Source organism: Pteropus medius, unplaced genomic scaffold (genome assembly GCF_902729225.1).
Source record: "Pteropus medius unplaced genomic scaffold, Ma_sr-lr_union100, whole genome shotgun sequence".
Taxonomy (NCBI): domain Eukaryota; kingdom Metazoa; phylum Chordata; class Mammalia; order Chiroptera; family Pteropodidae; genus Pteropus; species Pteropus medius.
Window position 1 is genome coordinate 14,285,437 of NW_024352787.1, and position 21,894 is coordinate 14,307,330.

The 21,894-nt window shown below is 35.2% G+C and overlaps 1 protein-coding gene across 3 annotated transcripts in view; it reads right to left on the reverse strand.

Annotated features, from left to right (window-relative positions):
• Positions 1 to 427: 427 nt before the first annotated feature.
• LAMB4 (laminin subunit beta 4) overlaps positions 428 to 21,894 on the reverse strand; it is a 100,335-nt gene continuing 78,868 nt past the window's right edge. For all 3 annotated transcript variants that reach the window (XM_039849118.1, XM_039849119.1, XM_039849120.1), the window contains 8 exons: positions 21,255 to 21,460; positions 20,474 to 20,635; positions 17,343 to 17,487; positions 13,992 to 14,199; positions 11,391 to 11,529; positions 8,592 to 8,765; positions 7,204 to 7,357; positions 428 to 2,732 (listed from right to left, as the gene is read on the reverse strand). In XM_039849118.1, coding sequence (XP_039705052.1) covers positions 2,599 to 2,732; positions 7,204 to 7,357; positions 8,592 to 8,765; positions 11,391 to 11,529; positions 13,992 to 14,199; positions 17,343 to 17,487; positions 20,474 to 20,635; positions 21,255 to 21,460 — 1,322 coding nt within the window. In that variant the 3' untranslated portion in view covers positions 428 to 2,598. The remainder of the gene's footprint in view (positions 2,733 to 7,203; positions 7,358 to 8,591; positions 8,766 to 11,390; positions 11,530 to 13,991; positions 14,200 to 17,342; positions 17,488 to 20,473; positions 20,636 to 21,254; positions 21,461 to 21,894) is intronic.

Genomic DNA, 21,894 nt, shown 5'->3' on the forward strand with positions numbered 1-21,894 from the left:
AAATCTTTCTTTGGAAGTTTCCAAAGATAGGTGGAGGCAAAATTCCCTTCCCACTACCAAAGCCAAAGAGGGCAGATATTCTCTCTTCTCACACCCTGGCAGACAGGACACACAAAGAGGCTCAGCCATTGGAAACTTACTTCTACCAGGGATGCTGAGCCATGAGAGGGTGATGCAACATGCAGAGACAGAAGTTAATGGGATGGTGGAGAGTGTCCAGCACAGCCATCATTAGCAGGCTAACCTGAGTGCTACTGAGGTGTGATCTTGAATATATTCACAGATGCATAATTGTCCTTGGTTACCTTTTCTTTAGTCTTCCTTCAATTTTATGTGCTATCAGACATTCTTTCTGTAAATTCATTTCCTGCTTAATAAACTACCTCTAGTTTTCAGTGTTTGTCATCAAGAACTCAAACTGGTAAAATTATAATATTTAATTGTTTTTTATTTTTAGTTATTTGGATTCTTTGAGTTTTTACATAAGTAGTCCTCCAATGAGTTATTCACAAAATTTCTCCCACCCCTCCCCCATATTTAAGATGGTTTTCTTAACATACAAATTCAATTGGTCATAGGAAAGATCTTGCTACACATTGTCAAATTTGCAATGTATAAGAGATACAATTTCACTAAATCTCTGTCTTGGTCACAATCTTGAACAATTGATCCAGCAAGTAATAGAAGTTAGGATGATCTATCTGACATTATTGAAGAATGAGATTTCTCATATATACACATTGTTTTTAAAGATAACCAATGTTTATTATTTTCAAACCAAAGTTTAGAAAGCATAACCACTTCTTAATTGCAATTTTCCAAAGTGCATCACATACTTCCTAACTTCATTGAACTGCAGACCCCAGAGGCCCATGGAGATGATGGGTTTATCTAGTCCTAGTCCTTGATTCCCCAGATTTCATGGCTGGGGAATTGTCTGTCTCTCGAGAACTAAACAACCTCCCAGAGGACAGAAATTCTTCCTTCTTTAACCCTTTCCACACTCTCTGGAATGTTACCTTATAGTCTCTGATCTGCAAAGATAAAGCAATTGAATGCTGCTGATGCAAACAGACAACAATGCTTGTAAAATTAAGGCTATCATTATATAAAGGTAAAAGTTAGTATCCGGGTGGGAAAGCTGGAGTGTGTTTCACCCTCTACATTAAACAACTTCGGTTTTGTGACAGCTGTATTTTTTAACTCTGGTTCATATTGTGCGCCATTCTTTGGTGAAAGTTTCTAAATCTAAGTGCTATGTATGTGGAGTGTTACCATCATATATCTCAAGAGATTTCTGGGGGTGGTCCTTCCTCTAGAAAAGTTTCATTCTATTCCTCAGGATCTCCAGGGAAACTGTAATTTTCCTTAATAACCTACATTAAATCAATTTCTATCAATAGAAATTTCATATTTATATATAATTCTAAAGCCCTTCTGTTGAATTTTTAAATCCATCTTTTATGAGTCAGTCCTTGATAGAAATGGCTCCAGTTACTTTTCCCCTTTCATACATCGATGTTGGTGTATATTATTTCTTATTCAAAAATGTGGGACCAAATTCCCTTAAAATAATACCTCTGAAGGATAGCTTCTACAAACAGAATCAATATGCTCTATTATTTATCACACATGCGAAAAAAGTTAATGTGAAATCATAGACCCATTTGAAATGAAATAATCTGATCTTTTATACTAAACAATAACAGCATAATTTTAAAAATAAGTAGCATATTTACAGCAGAAATGCTTGCAGACAAATTATGAAAAGTGGTTCAATATTTAGTTTTTGAATATAGTTCCAGTGCCATTTGGAGAAAACAGAATCCTTTGGTTGAGAGAATAAATAGAAAAGTAGGTACAAAAACAAGTTACATTTTGAACTGTATACATTTTATTTAGAATAGAGTAATAGTTTTATAGATAAAGCAAATCTAAATAAAAATATAAGACAATCTAGTATATATCATCCATATTTACTCCATCCTAGCATTAGAGGTATTGATTGATTCATTTAATTTTAATTTGTTTAAATTTATTTGTTTTAATTTTATTTTATTGTGGTAAGAATATTGAATACGAGAGTTACCCTCAACACATTTTTAAGTATATGATACATTATTGTTAACTATGTAGAAAATGTATAGTGGAACTCTAGAACTTATTCATTTTGCTTAACTGAAACTTTATGCCAGTTGGTTAGTAACTCCTCATTCTCCCCACCCCAGCCTCTGGCAATTTATTTAATGTTTAGGTTCACTTGACTGAAATGAGTATTAGTAAACAGAATACTTATTTAGATTTGTACTTGTTATATGTAACTAATTATTATTAAGTTATGAAAGGCAAGAGGAAAGGTTCCTGAAACCAGAGACAATCTCTTTACTTCTCCCTTTTTATTCCATGCAAAGCGGCATTTCCTTGGCCTAGTTCCACTCCAGCCACACTGAGCAGATCTGCAGCAAGGAGAGGGCTCCAGGAAGGGGAAGCAGGAGAGACTGACCATTTGTGTTTTTCAAGTTCGGCATAGCTTTCAGGTTTGCTCATCAGAAGGCGGAAATGAAGGCACAGGCTTTTGTACTTTAACTCTGCCTAAGTCTAGCAGGTTGCATATTTATTTTCTTGCTCATCAATTTCATTTTTAATGCCAATGACTTGATCTTCCAACTGTTTCAGTTGATCAGCTTTTTCTTGTCTACTTATATTCAAATCTTGGATCTTCTTTTCTAAATCTGAAAAAAGAAAATGAAGCGAACGATATATTTCCAATTGATAGATTCCTCCTGGATGCCCATGTGATACCCAAAACAGAGATTTATGTGTCTCTTAGAGATTTAGTTTTATGCTTTGAATCAATAGATAAAACATTTATTTCCACCAGACTTCTCAAGGTTTTCACATAAATCAGAGCAGAGAAATTGATATTTTTGCCTAAAATATTCTATACTTAAAGCATTTATCAACGTGAGTCTATAGCTATTTAGAATTGATTAGAAATGAAGAGGCAGATGACAAGCCTTGATTGGATTTGGTGAGGTACTATATTTCCAAAAGTTTAGTCCTTCTATTTTTAACTTCACTTTTTAAAATGTGTTCTTCATTTTAGGGCATCCCAATCTTTCAGTAAAAAGGACTGATATTTTCATTTCATTCTCCTCTGCTAATATTGAAGTCCTTGAACAGTAAAAGCAAAGCAATGCCTTTCTTGGCTTCACTTTTAAACATCCATCCATCCACCCACCCATCTATCCATCCATGCTTCAATCAACAAACATGTGGGAATTATGTTAAACACAAAGAAGGAGCCCACGGGGTGGTGAATGGAGATGGTACAAAGAACTACAGTTAACAGTGTGAGTGGCCTTTGGAAAAGAACCTGGCTTTAGGTTGGAGTGGAATTTCTAAGAAAGAAAGGCAGATATTCCACTTCACTTGGTCAGATCACACCTGGATACTCAGTTGATTCTGAGTAACTGTCAAAGTAGCATGTTGCATGCATTTAGAGGAAGGAACCAGATGGTGAATAAATTTGGAACTGTCCCGTGAACAAAAATTGAATTAACTGGTAATGTTTCATGTAAAGGAAAGAAGATTCAGGGCATATGCTATAGCTATTTTCAAATATTTCCGGACCAGAAAAGCAGAATAAATGTGCTTTTTTGGTCATCTTGAGGAAATAGAAAGAAACTAGCAGGTGAAAGTTCTGTGAAGATTTTGTCTGAATATAAAGAACTTTCTAGCAGTCACAGCTGTTTAAAGACTAAACAGCTTCTATGGAAGATGGGGAGCATGCTGTCACTAGAAACTTTCAAATACAGATCATTCAGGGTTGAAACGGGGATTCAGCATTGGAAGTGTATTTCTGGAAAAAAAAGAAAAGGAAAAGACTCCTGTGTTTTTACTACATAAGTTATTACGACTGTGCTGCTTACTTTTCACTTGCCCCGCCAGATCTGTTCTCCATATTCCTCTGTGTCCTGGAAAGCTAGCCTCCCTGGATGACATCACCTGGCTTCCCTGACCTCTAGCTTTCATTCACACTTGGCCACTGCCCAGTTTTGAGAAGTGATCAGACAGTGGGAAGAGCTAGCAGACTCCGTTCCTGTTGAGCAGCAGGTTCTGGAAGTCCTTACATCTCAGCACCAGCTCCCGCCTGGTGGCCTCTTCCCCTCTGCTCCAGCGTTCATGGGTCCACTTCACAGCACTGACACTCCTGCTTCCTCTGCTCCTTCAGGCCCAGGTACCCTGATGGCTTCTCACTGCAGCTATCACCTAGAACCTCCACACCCTTGGTTGATTCTCTTAACTCCTGTGCTTTTGTGGTAGTTCCTCCCCATCAAGAAGTAGAGTCTAGTTACCTTTCCCCCCAAAACCAGCTTTACCAGTTGTTTTGACCAATGGAAAGTGGAAGAAATGATGCTGCAAGACCTCAAGAGCCTCAAAGCTTCTGTGCTCATTCTTGGGGAACCCTGAAACTACTGTGTCGCAATGCAGCCTGGAATGAAATACCTTAGAGAGAAGAGAGGTTCAGCCTCTCAGCCAAGCCTGACCCTTCGCAGACCTGCCAGTTGATCCATCAGATGAAGGTAGCTGCTTGAATAGATAACTGAGACAACTAGGCTTATAAATGTATGATCCAGAATTACATCCAAGTATGCTTTCTGTTTCTTGCTGGGACCCTGACTGACAAAGCTCTGCGGAGGGACACTGGCTGCAGAATGGGACCCTGACCCATTCTCTCAACTTTGATCCAGCCAAGCTAAGTCAGGCACTTTTCTGGAATCTCACGGACATCTCTTCCTAACAGATGGGAACAGAGCACAAACTTTGTGGTTCAGCAGAGTTGGGAAGATGGCCAAACCAATGACTGTTTTTCCTGTCCTGTTGAATTGTGAAAACAGCCTTAATGTGAAAAGAGGAAAAGTAGAATGTGTTTTTCTAGACTTCTTTGAGAAGTCCCCTAATTTAAACTTCCCTTCCAACCTAATTTTGAAAACTGTAAAAGTTTTAGTCTCTGGGTATAAGTGGAAACAATTTGGATCCTGACATAAAATATAAGACAAAAAATCTTCTCCAATCTTTTTGCTCCTATAGTAAGGATCAAGGTCTGAGAATAATAGAAACCGAGTTTCATGTTTTTGCCTATGGAGTGAGGTATAAGGTCAAAAATACTTTGTCATTTTAAATCTTTCCTAGTATATATTTTTTAGATTATTAGGGAAATGCTGAAAATGAAAAAAAAAATTGCCCACAAGCTCGCTACTTTGAAACAATTATATAAATGTAAAAAGTGTGTTTTCCTCTTCATTCTCCCTCTCTCCAGAGATAGCTAATGTTAACAGTTTGGTATGTATCCTTCCTGACTTTGGCCCACACTGATGTTGCATTTTCACTTTTTTCCATGTCATAATGATGATATAAATGGTTGTAAGGCCAGAGACTCATTTATAACAAAGACACATTTATAAGGGAGGAGTTCAGGTTATTTTAAAACTTTGAGAGTTACTTACATTACAAATGAATATGATTGTTTAAAATTTTGGGAAATAGTACATACAACCAAAGTGAAACTAGACCACTCAACATTTGATATTTCTTGATGATTTAGAAGTAGTTAAAGACATAATGATTGCCCAGAAAAATCATGAGTATCAGTTGTAGAAAATAGAAATCCCAATGAACTTTCTGATTGTACATATTCTATGTGTGCACACTTCGTATGCATCAGAATTTCCATTTTGATCAAAATCCTTGTCCAGAATATGATTCTTTCTGGTTTGCTACCTACGGACCTATGCTAGATGACCTAATACTCCAATCTAGATCACATTGACTCCAAAAGAGTTGTTTACACAAGGCGAGAAAATAAGCAGCACAGATTGGGGCAGGGTTTTTCAACCTCAGCACCTCTGATACTCTGGGCAGAATAATTGTTTGTCATGGGGGGTGGGGTGGGCGGGCGGCCATGTCCTGTGCATTTCAGGATGTTTAGCAACATCCCTGGCCTCCAGCTACCAGATGCTAGTTGTACTCCCTAGTTGTGACAAACAGAAATGTTTTCAGATATCCAGAAGAGAGGATAAAATCATCCCTAGTTGAAAACCATTAGGTTAGGAAAAAGGCATTTCAAGGTGATCGATGGTAAATATCATTTCCTTCCAATTAATGCAGAGTAGATGCTCATTGTTTTAGATGCCCTTTTAAGTAAAATCATGCAAGAGTCTTGTTACTTTGCAGTCCCCAAAGCACAAACCCAATTTCTTCTTTCTCCTCAGTGGACTCATATATACGTGGTTAAACTATGTCAATGATAAATTGAAATTGACATAAATTCTACCAGGAAGGTGGAATATTATGATGTTATTGTCAAATTAATGGAGTGGGAAAAAGAATAGATAGAACTACCATATAATCCAGCAATCCCACTTCTGGGTATATATCCAAAGGAAATGGAAACTGTATCTTGAAGAGGTGTCTGCACTGCTCTTTGTTCATTGCAGCATTATGCATAATAGATAAGACATGGAAATAATCTGAGTGTCTGTCAATGGATAAATGGATAAAAAAAGATTTTATATATATATATATATACACATATATATGTGTGTGTGTGTGTGTATGATATATATATATATATATATATATATATATATATATATATAAAATTCAGCCATGAAAAAAGAAGGACATTCTGCCATTTGCAGCAACATGGATGAAACTGGAGGTCATTATGCTAAATGAAATAAGCTAGACAGAGAAAGATAAATAGTGTATGATCTCACTCATTTCACTCATATGTGGAATCTAAAAAAAAAAGTCAAACTCATAGAAACAGAGAGTGGAGTGGAATGGTGGCTGCCAGGAGTTGGGGGATGGGGAAAATGGGGAGATGTTGGTCAGAGGGTACAACCTTTCGGTTACAAGATGAATAAATTCTAAGGTACTAATCTAAGCATCTAATGTACAGCATGGTGCTGACTGTAGTTAATAATATTGTATTATATATGTGATTAGATCTTAAGCATTCTTACCACAAAAAGAAAAAAGGTAACTATGTAAGGTGATAAATTTGTTAATTAATTTAATCGTGGTAATCATTTCACTATGTATACGTCTAGTAGATCATGCTATTATACAGTTTAAATATATACAATTCTACTTATCAATTATACCTCAGTAAAGCTGGAAAAAAAGGACAGATACCTGTTATTCTTCTTATTTTGTCCTCTGTCTCTCTGGCTAATTTCTCTGCTGCATCTTTTAGCTGTTTCACTTTTCCTAATGTTTCCTTTGCCAGTCCTGTAGCACTGGTCTTATGTTGAAGCACAGCATATTGAGTTTGTAGCTCAACGAACTTCTGTAACAGAGCAATATTCCTGTCATTGGAAAATATTCATAAAGTGTGTACATATGCATGATGTTGCATGATACTGTTCATAAATGGAATAAGAGAAACCATGATCCAGTCTATATTCTTGAATTACCCTGATATTTTCAAAAGGGCTTCTATTTGCCCAGGTTGAAAAAAATCTCACCTTTAGTTAATTAAAAATAAAACTTCCTTGTTACAAAACAACAATCATGATTCCATGTTAAGGCAACTATTTATGAGGCATCAATTGTCCTGAATTATGTTAAGGTTAGAGATACAGAGGACAGAATGATCCAGTTCTGCCCTTGACAAATCTTGGTTCAGTTGGGTTGAACAGCTGCATCTGCAGAATGCAGGACAGAATGAGCAGTGATGACTTAGAAGCAGCAAGGTATACATTATTTGGTTGGCAAAAAGGTGAGAGAGAAATGAGGTAGGAAGAGAGGCAGGAAGGGAAGTAGAAGTGTTAGTATAAAGATCTCCCTCAGAGTTAGAAAGGAAATCTTTGAGGTCAGACACAAGAATGGAATATGGAAGTGGGAAGAGGGCGGGCAGGAAGCAGTTTCTCAATCTCTGTTCCATGGAAAATGCTCTCAACTCCCAAGTCAGTGGAAAATTTACCCAGCGCGTTAGGGATTAAAAAATAAGAAAATAGACCAGTGGTAAAAACAACTTAAGATTTTCCTCTTGTTTAAGCTACCATATTAATGCTACCGTGCTAAGAAAATGAGATGGTAAGTTCTTTCGGCAGCCTAAATTAATGGGCCACTTTCCACAACGGTTTGATTAACTCACTCTGATTTTTGCAACTTGATCTATTCTCTGGCAGATGACTTTCACTTCTTGTTTTCTTTATATGTTATGTGATTTAATTAGAGTAAAGGGCAAATACATACAAAATAAACCAGTGACGTAAATTGTAAAAGTTTAGAAGTTCAGAAAAAATTTGACCAGGAGACCACTAAGAATACTAGGGAGAGTATACAGGGAGCAAATACTCCAGCATGATTTGGCCAAAGGACTCCTGCCTTCATCAGAGACAACCCTCCACTGCGGAAAAGACTTCCTGTCTATCGGAATCCCTACAGACATACACTACTGAGCATGGACCAGCTCTACAGGAAATCCTGATAAATGGTGCAAAAATCTGGGGTTAAAGGATTAGCCTTTGAACAAGCACTGTTTGTCTGCTCTTGGTGGCAGTGGTAGGCCTAATGACCTCCTCAAGGCTCCCAGCCTGGCGTCGGGCCGGTTCAGCCTGAGCTTCTGCATGGATGGCTTGCTCTTGATTCCTTTGCAGCTTGGTCCGCAGCTGGGAAAGTCCGTCCTCCAGTGCTGACTGCTGCTTTGCTAAGTCCAGCTCATTCTTAGTCTCTTTGGCTTGATTTTCAGCCTGTTGTTGATTTAAAGATCAGAAAGGAGAAAGTCTGTTTATGTAACAAGAAACAAACGAGAAAATAAATGATATAATTACCCCTCAGAAAATAAGCTAGGTATGAAGGAAAACAAAATTATTCCTTTGCTTTTTCTGTTCCATTTACAAAAAAATGTTAAAATAAAATACTTCAGACATACTAAAGAGTCTAAGAGAAAATATGATATATATATATATATATGCATGTACCCACCAGCCAATTTAAGAGTAAAACATTGCCAGTGAGCCAAGGTCCTCGGTATACTACTCCCCATCCTATCTCCTCTCCTTCCTCCTAAAGGCGACCACTACCCTGAATCTAATATTTGTCATTCCATGTACTTCTACATGCTTTTCACTATATCCCATGCAATATTTCTAACAACATGCAATAGTTCCTAATTTTGACTGTATACAAATATATCATTATTTTATTTTTATTTTCCAATTATTTTTTTATTTTCCAGTTAATGCAGGTGGCTTCTACTTTTTTCCCCTTACAAATAATAATGAACATGTTATACTTGTTTTTTATTTCAATGTCTATACTTGTCATATTTAGAAGTCCGATTTAAATATTTCTGAAATCTAACCGATCATTTGTTATCTCTTACCTCCTGTTCTTTGGTCATACTTTCATGCCTTCTTTAATTTTCTTAAACATAATAAATGTTCTTATTTTGTATTCTATATCCAGTAATGATAATATCCACATCTGGTTGCATTTACTGTTTCTCTTGTGTAAGGAAATTGTTTCTTTATGTGTTTTGGGGGAATTCTTTGAGGCTTGGGTTTTAAGGTGCATTCCTTTGGAGGAGATTTTCTGTTTGCCTCTGTCAGGCATTTGAGGGCACCACCACCCCAGGACCACTTTAAATGACATTTTTAGCTTGAGTTGTTGGGGCCACCCAGGTAGTGTGAATCCTAGCCCCAAACTCCTGTGAGAGCCAGCCCAGCTTTAGTAATTCTTAATGAAGACTTTCCTTTCCATTCAGGGGCAAATGTCTTTACTGGTGTTTCTCTCTCTCTCAGTCTCTCTCTCTCTCTCTAGATATAGATAGCAATAGATATAGATAGATAGATTTAGAGATACAGATATAGATATATCTGCATAACAGTTTAAGATTTCACTGAGGATTTTGCCTTTTTGGGGTCCCACCTCTATGCAGGGTCTTATTTTCTACTTGCATGGGCTTTATTTTCTGTCTGTGATGCATGGTGACCATTAAAACCAACAGCTCTAATATACCAGAGATTAGCAGATGGATGCCCTCTGCCTGCTGTCAGGTTCATGCTTAATTACCTCTCTGGATTCATGCTTTCCTGTCATTTTTGGCATCTGAGGATTTACTGTCTTCATACTATTTCCTCTCTTCGATACTAATTCAGCTATGCATTTAAAAATTTTAAAATGTCCTATCTAACATTTTTAGTTTTTGTTGTTGTTGTTGTTGTTCTCTATTAGTAAGATTCCTTGCAGGTAGTGGTCTACCATACTTTTAGAAATAGAAGTCTCTGTGCCCTTGGGCATATGTCAGAGGTTTTCTAGAGCAGGAATCTTCAATTTTTTTCTGTAAAGGGCTGGATAGTAAATATTTTACACCTTGTAATCTATAAAGTCTGTACTGTGATTATTCAATTCTGTGCCATTGTAGCATAAAAATAGCCACAGATAATATGTGGCTATATTCCAATAAAACTTTGATATGGAAAGAGTTGGTGCACCCATTTGGCCCTGGGGCTATATTTTGTCAGTCCCTGTTCTAGAGAACATGCCTAGAAGGAGGAAAATCTGGAGGCCTTCCTAATTCTTTTGTCACCCGATATATGGAACCTCTTTATATCCAATCCTTTGATTTCCTGTTGCACTACTTTCTGTTTTGTTGCTGTCTGCTTTTCTTTTTAAGATGCATGCATTTAGATCTATAAAATACAGCCGAAGAATTGAGACTGAGTAACTCGCAATCTGATGGGAAGGAGATGAGATAGATGATGGAGCCTTGGAGGAAGTGACTCCACACACCCTGGAACTGGGTCCTGTCTTGTCCCCCAATTGCCAGAATTCCTCTCCTGGATCCATCATATGGGTTAAACCATGGCCTTGTTCCCTCCAAACTCTGGACAGAACACTTTCTTTAGGATAAGATATTTTTTCAGTCGTAGGATACTCTGATGAGATTTTATGCATGTTTAGTTACAAAAACCTAGCAACAATTAACTTCATTTCTTTGGTTTGTGAACTTTAAAAAGTCTATTACTTTCCCTGGTATCAGAAGGGATAAACTCTAGCCTCAAATCTACTTTTAAGTAGCTGTGTGACCTTGGGAAAGTCACTTAACCTCCCTGAGTCTTAGTTTCCTTATTTACAAGCTGGCAATAGCACCTGCTTTATCCCCAGGATTGGTCAACAAGGAAATGTAATGTTGCTGGGAGAGCTCTATAGAACATTATATAAATGCATAATACTACTATAATCTTATTTTATCCTGATAATAATCCCATCAGACAGGTAAGGCAAGCATGACATTGGCACACATAAAAACTGGGTTATTTCTACCCTCAAAATCTATTTCATGTTAGTTTCAAAGAAAAAAAGAGAAATACCTGAAGTATATTCTTTTTTATTTTTGTTATCTCAGCAGTCAGCTGTGTGATAGTAGAATTTGCCCGTTCTTGAGTGATTTGAACTTGTTGCAACTTATTCAACATTTTGTCAAGATTTAATAGAACATTTCCTGATTTTCTAAGGTAAAATATTAATATTTCAGGTTAGATAAATATGCAATTATTCATTTATTTCAACTTGAGAATTCATTGGAGTCAACCAAAAGCTTTACAATATTATTTATAAAGTAAATTTAAATTACTCTTAAGTGAGGCAAAATGCTAAAGTCTTCATTCTGAATAACGGACATATTAAATGCCAATAAAAACACATATATATGCATGTGCAGATACAGATTTCACCAGATATGGAAATCAAGGATACAGGTCTTGTTTATTAATTTGTCATAAGCACAGAGGTTTGGGAATATAACTGCCAAGTTTTGAACAGAAAAACTATCCTCGGCCAATTCTAGTGCTCTAATTTCTCAAACTTAAGCAACAATTTCTAAATCCTTATTGGATTGGGGGTGAGGGTCAAGAGGCTCCACAGAGAGCAAAGAGAGAACTGAAGGTCTTGCATTTTTAGGCTGTGTTTATTCAGGTTTATTTAAGCTTCAGTGGCATTCCAGTTGCCCAGGGGCCCAGTCAGAGGTTAAAATCACAAGCATTCCAAGTGATAGGCGATTTTATAGAAATGAGCTCACCTCAAGTCAACATTCACCAGATACTTAGATCTATGGGCTAAAATACACTTTTGGAAAAAAATACCAAGTGAGTGAAATATCAGATAGATCTTTGCAGAGGCATAATTAGCAATATTTGTGCCCAAAGCCAAAACAGCTAAATGCCCCCTTCCACATCTAACCTATCCTCTCCTCCTAGTGGGCATAGGTCTCTTATAAAAAAACAAAACAAAACAAAACAAAAAACTTTATTTAGAGCAGTTTAGGTGCTTAACAGCAAAATTGAAAGGAATGTACAGAGAGTTCTCATATACCCCCTACTCCCACAGGTATATCTCCCCGTCTCCACCCATTATCAATATAAATGTGCCTCACCAGAGGGCACATTTGTTAGAATTGACAAACCTGCACTGGCATATCATAATCACCCAATGTTCATAGCTTATCTTAGGGTTTATTCTTGGTGTATATTCTAAGGGTTTGAACAAATGTATGACATGTATCCATCTATAGTGTCATACAGAGTATTTTCACTGTTTTAAAACTCCTCTGTGCTCCATTTCTTCATCTTTCCCCTTGACCCCTGGCAACTACTGATCTTTCTTACTGTCCCCTCAGTTTTGCCTTTTCTGGACTGGCCTACAGTTGGAACCATACAGTATGTCATCTTCCTTTTCTATGCTTCTTTCTTTAGTTATATGTAGCTTTCAGGAGCTTTCCTTTCTTATAACAGCCCCCTCTCCGCCCCACCACCATACACGCACACCATATCTTTTTACTGAAGATGTTTTTTTTCTTTTAGATTTTCAATGTACTGCTCATTATAGTGCATTTAGAAAAGAAGAAGAAGGAGAAGGAGCAGGAAAAGGGAACCAAGAAGAAGAAAAATATCAGTAAGGGAAAAATTTACCAGTAATCCTACCACCTTTTAAAGTACTGACATATTCTAGCATTTTGTTTTACAAAATTTTTTCTTTTCATGATTGAGATCCTCTTCCATGTATAATCTGCTACCTTATTTTTAAAAGCATTAACATTACACTGTAAGAATCTGCATGTTGTTAAAAATCCTTCATTTACATCATTTTTAATAGCTGTGTGATTGTACTGCCGTTACTTAATCTTCCTAGTTTTAAATATTAAAACTGGAAGGAGTTGGACTTACAGTTGAGTCTGGTACAGTTCATTTGTGTAAGTGGATCATGAGACAGAGAGGGCAGCTCAGGTCTTGACTCTGCTGGGCATCCCAAAATGGTGGTGGATGTTGATGATGTAACTAACCACCATCTAACAACCCTATCACCCTGACCCACAGCACCCCATGCTCATAAAGCTTCAAGGTGGCTTTTCTTTTTGCTTGGCTAAGTCAACAAGGGCAGAAGGAAGCATGAGTTAGTTAACTCTCTGTACTGTGTATATCATTTTACTCCTATATTATTCCTGGGGCAGTAGTGTTCATTTCTTCTATTCTTCACCATCATACCTTTTTATTAAAGTCATTTTTTTAATTTAGATTTTGAAAGTACTGCTTATTATTATAAATTTAGAAAGTACCAAATATATAATAGGTAAACAAGAAGGAGAAAATACTCTGATATTCTCACCACCTGTTAAGATACTATAATATAATTAGTATATGGCATTTATTGGTGCATATTAGTACAAAAAGGTAACAGACCATTGGAAAGGCATTTCGAGTTTAAGGAAAATGGGAAACAGGGATCCTTGCACACTGTCTCCCAATCTCCCAGTTTCCTGGAGGCCTCTCCACAGACAGCTTAGCCCTCATTTGGGTACCAAATTATTGGAACGTAACCTCATTTGAATGTTATAGTTCCTTAGGCAAATATTTTTCAAATGGCCTTTTAGTGGCTGGCCTGTTAGAGCAAGATGAGAATATTAATACTGTACTTACTCAGCTGCTTTTGCCTTTACCAAAACCTTTCGGACTCCATCTGCTGTTTTATTTAGCTTGTCCTCATCTGTCCTGTAGTCCTCACACAGTTGCATAAATTTCCATATTTTGTCAAGTTCCTGGGTTAGATTTTGTGAAGTTATTGGCAGGTGGATGTTAAGAACATGATTTGCAACCTTCTCTATGTCCTCTGGAGGCACGTTTTCCTCTTAAATAAGAAGGTAGATTTTAGGTCATTATGTCTCCTTATCAAATACTGTATCTTTTAAGTATAACCAAAACAAACTAAGTCAAATGCATTTGCATTTGATTGTATATGTCCCTAGAATGCAGGGATTAAATTGCATATGTTCTATAGATTCTTCTTCATCTTCAATTTCCCTTTGCTCTGAAAGGAACATTGCTCATACAGTGCTGAGTACCTGCTACACTTGTTGGAAAAAATGAAAAACTCCAGACTTGGAATATTGTATATATGCTACAAAATATCCTTGTAAAAATTGTTTATTATAAGCACAAATTCAAAAGCAATTAAAATGTTTAGATGCCAGTCATTGAAATTCAAACACAATGAATAAGATTCTGGGGCAGCCTTGGGTTTGGACTCAACAAAATTTGATTCGAATCCTTCATGACATTAAAGAGGCTCACAATTTTTGCTCATCTGTATAACTGAGTAACTATACCTGTTGCTGCCACTCAAAGGCTTATCTTGAGAAGGAAATACAATACCGAGTAAAGTATCATGTGAATAACATCATAAAGAAACTTCTAAATACATCTCTGCCCTGCTTTTTCGAAAAATAAAATTGGCCCCCTTGTGAGAACTAACATGGAAGATAGACTGGTAGTGTTTGGGGTAACAACCACCGCTGTCTAGCTTCCTACTGAGGACAGCGTAAGTCCCATGGGGAAGTAGAGATGCATTAGACGCAGATTTGATCCTCAAGGGGTTTACCACCAAGTGAGGAAATATAAGTTATTGTATATAAATACTGATTATGTAAGAAGAGAAATGATAAGTATAAGAAAATACTTCAAGAATAACTTCAAAAAGGCATTTTAACTGAGTCTTGGAGGACAGCAGAGATTAAATTCGTGGATATATGGGGTGAGGGGAGGGGTAAGAGGCATTCTAAACTGAGGGAACCATAGAAGCAAAAGCTCACAGTGGAACAAGAAACAGTTCATACTCATTCTTGGTTGTAGAGTGGGGTATCTAAAATTGGAGGAGCAGCTCAGAAAGGCTGGGAGCAGGTCACCCGAACCCCTAAATGTGAGGCTAAGATACTTGGAATTTCTTTAAGAGGCAGTGGGAGCCACAGATGGTTTTTAGCATTTTAGTGACATGACTCAAGTTCATATCCTTTTTGTTGTCATTTTTGTTTTAGCTATTTTGTTTAATATAAAAAGATATATTTTTCCTGTAATTTTTTTTGAAATGCAACAATTTTTTTTTTGCGAATAAGTTATATTCTAAACAGAATCAGGGAGTTTTTAAAAATAGTCATTCTTTTTGTAAAAAGTTCTAATAAAAAGTGGTTTTCATTTAACCACATATTTAGTCATCAAACATTCATTGGTATTTACTATGAGATTATAAATTCAAAAAATTTTAATGGGATTTTCAGGAGAAGTGACACAAACTTTGTTAATACGGAATTCAGAAAACAAGGAAAATATAAAGATGGTCAAAGAAGAGTTGACGAGTGAGGCCACCATACAGTCTAATGGTGATTTTATTTGGGTTTCATAGCAAGGAAAAGAGAAGAATTGGGTGGGTGAAAGGTACTGTTCCCTGGTGACGCTGACCAGAGAATTTTCTTTAATGGAATAGGATTTTTCTCTATGCTTAGTCTAATTTTTGTTGTAATAATTTGAATACAGTATTTTTTTTTAATTCCTTGGGTTAAAGTAAAATTTTTATTAAAAATTTACTCAGTAGCAATGAGAAATAGGACTTATAAGGGAAAAGGCTCCATGATTTGGTGAATTAGGTGAAAAGCTGGTAGAGCCTTCTCTTGGGGCTCAGGACCATATTCTGCCATTTTCACACAACTGGTTGGGCAGTTTTGATTTTATTTTTGTTTTGATGCTGAATTGACTCATATCTGCAGAAATAGCTAATGTGTTCCTCAATCCAACCAGTTCCTGGATCTGTGTCTAGTCAATACCAATCCATCTAGCTAACTCATTAAAAATTTGCTTTATGTCCAGTAGACTGATTCTACCTCCATTCATTTTTACCGATTATTTTGGTAATTTTTACTGATTCTTTTTATTACTTAATTATTTCCCTATCTTGAAGATCAGAACTAGAAGCCGCCAATACTATTTCTAGAAATGTTGAGATGGAAAAAATACTTGGCCACAGGGGTCTCCTATAAGTTTTAAACATATTAATGAAATGATTGCACAGATTGTAATAGATATCCCAATTGTCAATTCATGTAGAGAGTGTTCAATTATTGAGTTTAGAAGATGGCTATGGAAAAGAAAGCCTCTTGAGATGAATTCCGTGCAGTGCTGTACCCAAACTGCATTATTTGCAGAGTAAGGTTTCATGTCAATTCCAGCCATACTATTTGATTTTTATCTTTAATAAGTTTTTGGAGTTTAAAATATGTCTCTCCCCAAATAAGGCATGATGAGGAATAGGTTTATAATTATAATTATAATAATTTATAATAATAATGAATTAAATACTTTCTTTTGGTCACAGAGTGCAATGTGAGGCTTGGGAAGCAGCTGATAATAGTTAATAACCAATATTTTAGAAGCTGGTACACTATGGTATTTGATACACAACCCAAAATTTGGCATACCTCGATCTCATACACTCTGTCAGCAGAGAAAATCATGGAATCCCAACATTAGGGAATCTGATAGAGGCATCATGCTGGACCTTCCTTTTTTAAAAAAATAAAATGGCTTTAAAGACAAAATTTATTTGTTTATTTGTGTATATATATATATACACACACACATATATATATATATATATGGCTTTCTGTATGAGATTAATTTAGTAATAAAGTCTAGAATTTAATTAAAATTCTATATATATATATAGAATTTTAATTATAATCTATATATATATAGAATTTTAATACACACACACACACACACACACACACACACACACACACACACACACACACATATATTTGGTCCAGAGTTAATATTTTGAGATTATTTTCATTAAGAAAACTCAAATTAAGGGGTACATCATGTTTCTGATTTAGGCATGTCATTTACAATTAACGTAATTTGGAATTGGTTGTGAGGTTTGAGTATACATTAAAAAAATTAAAGAAACAATAAGTTGTTCTAATATTTTTTAAGAATTACCTGACAGAAACTTTTTCAGTTTTTTTATTAAAAGATGCATTTTTTCTTTTTCAGATTCACTTTGGTTTTTCATATTCCTCAGTTTCTCACTTAACTGTAAGGTGTTGTTTTTGGAGACTTCTGCCAGTTTACTTATATTTTTGATCTGAAATTAAAAAACCATAATGAGGAAAACACAACTAGGCACATTCTGTGATGCTTAATTACTTAGCTGGACCAAATAAAACTGTTACTAAAAATGAAATAGAAGTGTAGGTAATTTAATAATGGATTCCCTTTAAAGGACTCTTTTAAAAGATATTATTTGCTTTCATTATATTTTCTTAATAATGTAAATTTATCTCAAAACATTATTAATATTCAAAATTATTATTTGAAAACAATATTGACCTAATACTAATGACTTTTCCTGACACAAATCTCAAACACAAATTCTGTTTTAATGAGGCTTTAGCAGTTCATAATAACAACAAATTTCACTTAGAACTAGTTACTTACAGTGGCCATATGTTCAACAAAGTTTAGAGCATTTTCCTTTATATAAGTTAAAATAGTTACTCTTCTAAACCTTCCTCAAATTCAAGTAATACACTTTCTTGGAAGCTCAAAAGAAAGCATTTCGTCTGTTAATAAATGCGTTTGAACTCAGTGCGGTCTACAAAGATAAATTCTGAACACTTTGTGCATTTGGTGGAGGAATGATAGGACTAAAAGGCTTGCAACCTAAAAATGCAAATTCTTAAATGCGTGATTTGAGAAAGGTCATGGACTTTTTGGGGGGATTCCAAGAAACTTTAGAAAAAGGAAAAACGGAAAGCAATAGGACAATATCACCAACAAGTTGAGCTGTGTTGAATACATTAATTGTGACAGAAGTAGGGCTAATTAGGATCAAACATAATTAGGGGAAAAAATCTCCCTTTATTTCTCCACAAAAGAAGGCTGCTTAATTGAGCCATACATATTTTGTGGGAAAGGATTTAATTGTATCACTGGCAAATGATGAAACAAAAAAGAAATATTTACATGATTAAAAATATGTATCTTAATTTGAGTTATTCCTTAATTCTCTAGAACTTTTTAAACTTTAAAATAGATAGCAGTTGCTAAGAGAGTAGATCCTAAAAGTTTTCCTCATAAGTAAAAAATTGTAACTATGCATAATAATTTTAACTAACCTTACTGTGTTAGTCATTTAGCAATATATACATATAGTAAGTCATTATGTTGTACACCTAAAATTAATATGATGTTATATGTCAATTATATCTCATTATAAAAAAAATGGATAGCAGTAAGAATGCATAAGAGTAAAATGAGAATTCCAGAAATAAATACTTTGGACAGGAAAGCACCAAATTACACAGATGAATCTCAGTGGAGATTAGTAGATGCCATATTCAGAAAGAAAGAGTTTGCTAAGTTACTTCACTCTTAAAACATCTGTCTGCAATCCATCCTCTGTCACAATTGACTCCTGAGAATTCTCTCACAATCTCTCTGGCATTCTTCCACCTCTAATCAAGAGGAAAACAGCACACCATTTTATCAACATGACAACCCCTCCCCAACATTTTCTAGTTCTCCAGTAATGTGCTGATTAAGCCAGATTCTGCTAATATGTACTTCAGGGGCTATCTTTTAAAAGTAATAATTTAACACAGAGATTGTTTAAATGGTGTGAGATTTCTGTTTTTTTGAGAAGGGGCAATAAAGTAGTTTAAAATTATATTAAGCAATTAAGGATTGTTTTAACCACTGGGATGCAAGACCAGGATTTGCATTTATGGTCACTGCTGTATTTGCAACATCTAGGTAAATACCTACTATATAGTCGGTACTCAGTGAATATTCATTAAAGCAATGAAGAATAATATAGAAGTGAAAAGGTATGTAGCAATAAGAATTATGACTCTGTAAATAAAAGTTTTCAACATTTAGTATGTATAGGGATGTTCTACAGCTTGGCTAATCAGAGGCTTGCTCCAGACTTGGATTCTGGAGCACGTAGAGCAAGGATGCAGGACCAGCTGGGGCTCAAGCCCATAGAGGTGAGGCTCACAGAGCAAACTATTGCTCTGAGGGTGTGTGTGTGTGCACGCATGCCCATGCACGCACATGCGCGCGTATATTCACATGACAAGCACTTGGTTGTGCATACACAAACGTGCATCGTAGCTGTGGTCCTCACCCCTTTCCCAAGCTTGGCCCTCTAGGCTCCTTTTATTTCTGAGATGTCTTCACACATATTTTCTTTTTGTTCAGGAGTTGGTTTCTGTTGCTTGCAAATAAGAGTGCTGACTGACACAATATTTAACTTACATTGGTAAAAAATTCAGCTCTTTAAGAGCTTTTTCTTCACCAAAGGCTCAATGCATATTGTCAGAAAGAGCAAGCTAGGGTGTACATCATCATCTTGTTCTCGAGATGAATATAATGTATCTACAGAATACCTAAATTGTATCCATATTTTAAAAATGAATATAATGTATTCACAAAAAAACTAAAGTAAATTAGATAATTAAAATTTATACTCATTTATCAATATGACCAGAAAAGTAAATAAAATCATTTAAAATTATTAGAGATTCGATTATCAGTGACTTAAATATTAAAACAACTTTATCATGTTTATCAACATAGGAAGAAGTTCAAGGCATAAGAGTAATAATCCTATTTAAATATTTCCTAACATTTAATTAAATTTTAACATTAAACTTTATATATTTGGTAGAATTTCAAATATACCTGTGAATTGATGAAAAACTATTTTTTACTTTGAGAGATCTATAGTTTTCAAATATTCGAGGCTAGGAGTCTTCACATTTCTATGTAGTGTTTGCTATAAAAGAATCATGTCCTCACAAGTCTATGTCCTACAAACATATATATTGTAATAGAAATATCAATATAGAAATAGTAAATATGTCAATATTTACATGTACTTCTAAATTTACATTTATATCCATACCTATATTTTTATCCAATTTTTCCAGGCATAAGAATACCTAATAACCAGAATCTACCCTTTTGCTTAGAAGCTACATGATAATTTTAAAAATTTCAAATAGTTTGCTTTTTTAAAAAATTGCTTTAGCTATATAAATAAAACAAGAGAAAACATTATTTACCTGATTCTTCCACCCTTGAACCTGGTTGCTCAAATTATAAATCATGGACTCTGCTTCTTGAGCTTTCTGAAAGGCATTCCCTGAGAGGGTCAGGGAGTCACGACAACTTGGGCCACCACAGGTTGAGAGCACGCATGGAACATCCCCTGGTTCTCCACACACCTGACAGGAGAAATGACTTGTGTTAAAAAGCAACTTGCTGGCAGATTTTTTTCTGAATGCCGTCCAGGCTCACTGAGGCAAGGCCCTGTGCTATTCATAGTATTTCTTCAATAGTTCTTCACGCTTAATGCGTAGATGTGACCCATTAAATGTTTCCTAGGTAACTAACTGAACCAGTATCTAAATTATTCATTATCAGCATTGTGCCAATTGCTATCCTTTTTATACTTACAGTTTTGGGAGAAAATTGACAAATATTTAGCATTTCCATGTTAATTTTATTTTCTAAAAAATAAAAATTACCTTTTACTAACAATGAGGCAGGAGGAGTAAATGCCCACAATCTGTACCATTTGGAAATAGTAAATAATATAAAATAATAAAATCAAGCCACAATCTTTATTCTTTGATTTTTCTCAAACTTTGACTTAAGAAATAAAAATATATAAACATATTTATTGTTTATACATTACATAACAGAGCACATATATGTTATATACACTTATACATTTATAAAATAAATTAAAAAAATAAAATGTAAGATGAAAATACAATTGAAGAGGTCTGTATACCAAGTAGAAACCACAAACATTTTTACTACACCATCATGAATGCTTACCTTTTCCTTCAATATTTGGATATCTGGTATCTTAATCTGCTTTAAATTTTCCAATGACAAGTTTTCTTTTGAGGTTAATGTATCTAAGATGGTAAGTAAGTCATTTCTGATTTTTTCAGAGTTACTTATGATGGAAGTAGTTTCATTAGTTTTCTTTTCAGCAGATAACGATCTCTGATAATATTTTTTGATGTTCTCTGAGAAATCTATATCAACATGAATTGAGGTAAAATAAATTTTGTGAAAACAAATGCAATTATACATTAGCTATCAAGATAATTATTACACAGTTTAACTACCATCTTGGTCTCAATGACCAATACAACAATTAACAACCTCTTCTTTGAATTTGTACTTAATAGGGAAGGATTAGATATAGTGTAATAAATATAGATATAATGGTACAGAATATTGAAATTTAAGTCTGCAGACACTGGTTTGTGTATTGGTTCACCCTTTGCTGTCTGCGTATGTCCTTGAGCAAATTGGTTAATCTCTTAGATTGTGTTTGCTTTTCTGTAATTGGCGATAATAATTTCTGAGGATTAAGTGAGCTAATATGAAAATACTCGGTAAAATGTTCCACAAATATATGAATTATGTATTGATTAGTATTAATTAAAAATCCTAATATGATAAA